Below are 1,956 nucleotides of genomic sequence, written 5' to 3' on the forward strand. Positions count from 1 at the left end.
TGTTTCTTCTTTATCTCCTGGGTTGTTGGACTTCCATACAGTTCAATTTTCTGTCAGTTCTGGTTGTTTTTTGTTTTTAAATTGTTGTTGTCCTTCTTTTGGTTGTGGGAGGAGGCACAGTGTGTCTACTTACATCTCCATCTTGGCTGGAAGTTGTAAAGATCTGTTTTTAAAAAGCTCTCCAAGGGAGTCAGGGTAAGCAAGGTTTGGAAATGGTTGTTGCAGGCCCTGTGTGATCAGCAGATAGAACTCCTGGGGATGAGTGATACTGGGTAATGCTCTGAGGTGATTTCACTTTCAGGAGTGTTCTTACCCACAGGATCTACAGCTGACTGAGGGGAGAGAAAGTGGTTTGCTGGGCAGGGGTGATAGTGGTCGCCATGTCTCAGCCGGGCGCACTGGGCTGGTCTCTGTTTGGCAGGACATTTCCTGTGAATGTGACACACCATCAGGATCACATATGCCATATGTGATATTGTGATTAGAAAAAGAAGTCATCCATATCACCGCCACCTTTGCACTCCCACTTTTCACTGGTCCTCATTTCTCTCCTTTTATATTCTTATGACCACACTCGATGCTCCACTTTTATTCTCCTGCTGGTATTCTGCTGGACATTTTCTCACATTCTTACAGAAGCTTTTTAAGTTTTTCTTTCTTTTTTTTTTATAGTTTAATGTATTTTAATGGCAAAGTTACAGGAACAGCACAGAAGACAGACAACATTAAAAACATATGTGCATGTAGGACAACTCAGTTAGAAAAGTATAGTGAATGGATGGAATCCACTGTATGATAAAAATGCTACAAACACCATTCAGTTGCCATTAATATGAAATTTAATTGTTTTAAAAAATCCAAATGCTGGCATTGTCCAGAAAAATTTAACAGGTTTATTTATATTTGTATAAAGTTGAACTGCTTGGAACTTGTTCACTGAAACACCTTGACTTGCACTAATGCTTTATGCCCCCACATTTATATTAAAAAAATTCACACACAAATGAAAATGGAAAAACGGCCAATACCTGATTTCTGTCCCCTATTTTCCACTTGCAATCATATACTTAGGTACCTTTTTGACTCCATGGAAAAAAAATATCTAACATTCAGAACTACCAATAACAGGAAGAAGAGAATTTTTTTTTTTTAAAGAATGAAATGTTTCCCATCATAGTGGATTCTTAAGCACGCTCTCCACGTATGCGGAGTGCTAGCTGGATGTCTTTTGGCATAATTGTTACACGTTTGGCATGGATAGCACACAGGTTGGTGTCTTCAAAAAGGCCAACCAGATAGGCTTCACTTGCCTCCTGCAAAGCACCAATAGCTGCACTCTGGAAGCGCAGATCTGTTTTGAAGCTCTGAGCAATTTCTCGCACCAGACGCTGGAAGGGAAGCTTGCAGATCAGAAGTTCAGTGGACTTCTGATAATGTCTAATTTCACGAAGTGCCACAGTACCAGGCCTGTAACGATGAGGTTTCTTCACCCCTCCAGCAGAGGGTGCACTCTTGAGAGCGGCTTTGGTAGCCAGTTGCTTCCTCGGTGCTTTACCACCTGCGGAGTTGCGGGCAGTCTGCTTTGTATGAACCATGGTATAGGGACCTTTACTTACCCCCCTTCTCCTTCGGCTGGAGCTCGGCGAGATGTAGGAGGTGCTGGCATTAGAGAGCGACGGCGGCTGCGAACAGTAAGTTTTTCTTTTCTAACAGCTGCATGTTCTTGCCGGGTTTTAGTGTACCTGGGTTTATACCAACATTGGTGGATTTTAATACTTGCACCAGTCAATGTCCAGGGGATTGCTGGGGCAGCTGCACTCACACTTTCACATTTTAGGTACAGTTCACTGACAGCAGTGCTAGCCTGGTGTACTTGAAGGGCCTGGAAGTAAGTCACTGTTGGAAGCGTTCAGCTGTTCCCTGATGGTTCTCACTCTCTGAGTGCAACACTCAGAT

General features: G+C 42.9%; 1 protein-coding gene across 1 annotated transcript; it reads right to left on the reverse strand.

Moving 5' to 3' along the window:
- Window positions 1-974: 974 nt before the first annotated feature.
- On the reverse strand, window positions 975-1,616 carry LOC112311283 (histone H3.3A-like). The gene has a single exon (XM_024567596.4). It carries the CDS (start codon window positions 1,593-1,595, stop codon window positions 1,185-1,187), a length of 411 nt encoding a protein of 136 aa, XP_024423364.1. The 5' UTR covers window positions 1,596-1,616; the 3' UTR covers window positions 975-1,184.
- Between the last annotated feature and the right edge of the window lie 340 nt (window positions 1,617-1,956).

Source organism: Desmodus rotundus, chromosome 7 (assembly GCF_022682495.2).
Source record: "Desmodus rotundus isolate HL8 chromosome 7, HLdesRot8A.1, whole genome shotgun sequence".
NCBI lineage: Eukaryota > Metazoa > Chordata > Mammalia > Chiroptera > Phyllostomidae > Desmodus > Desmodus rotundus.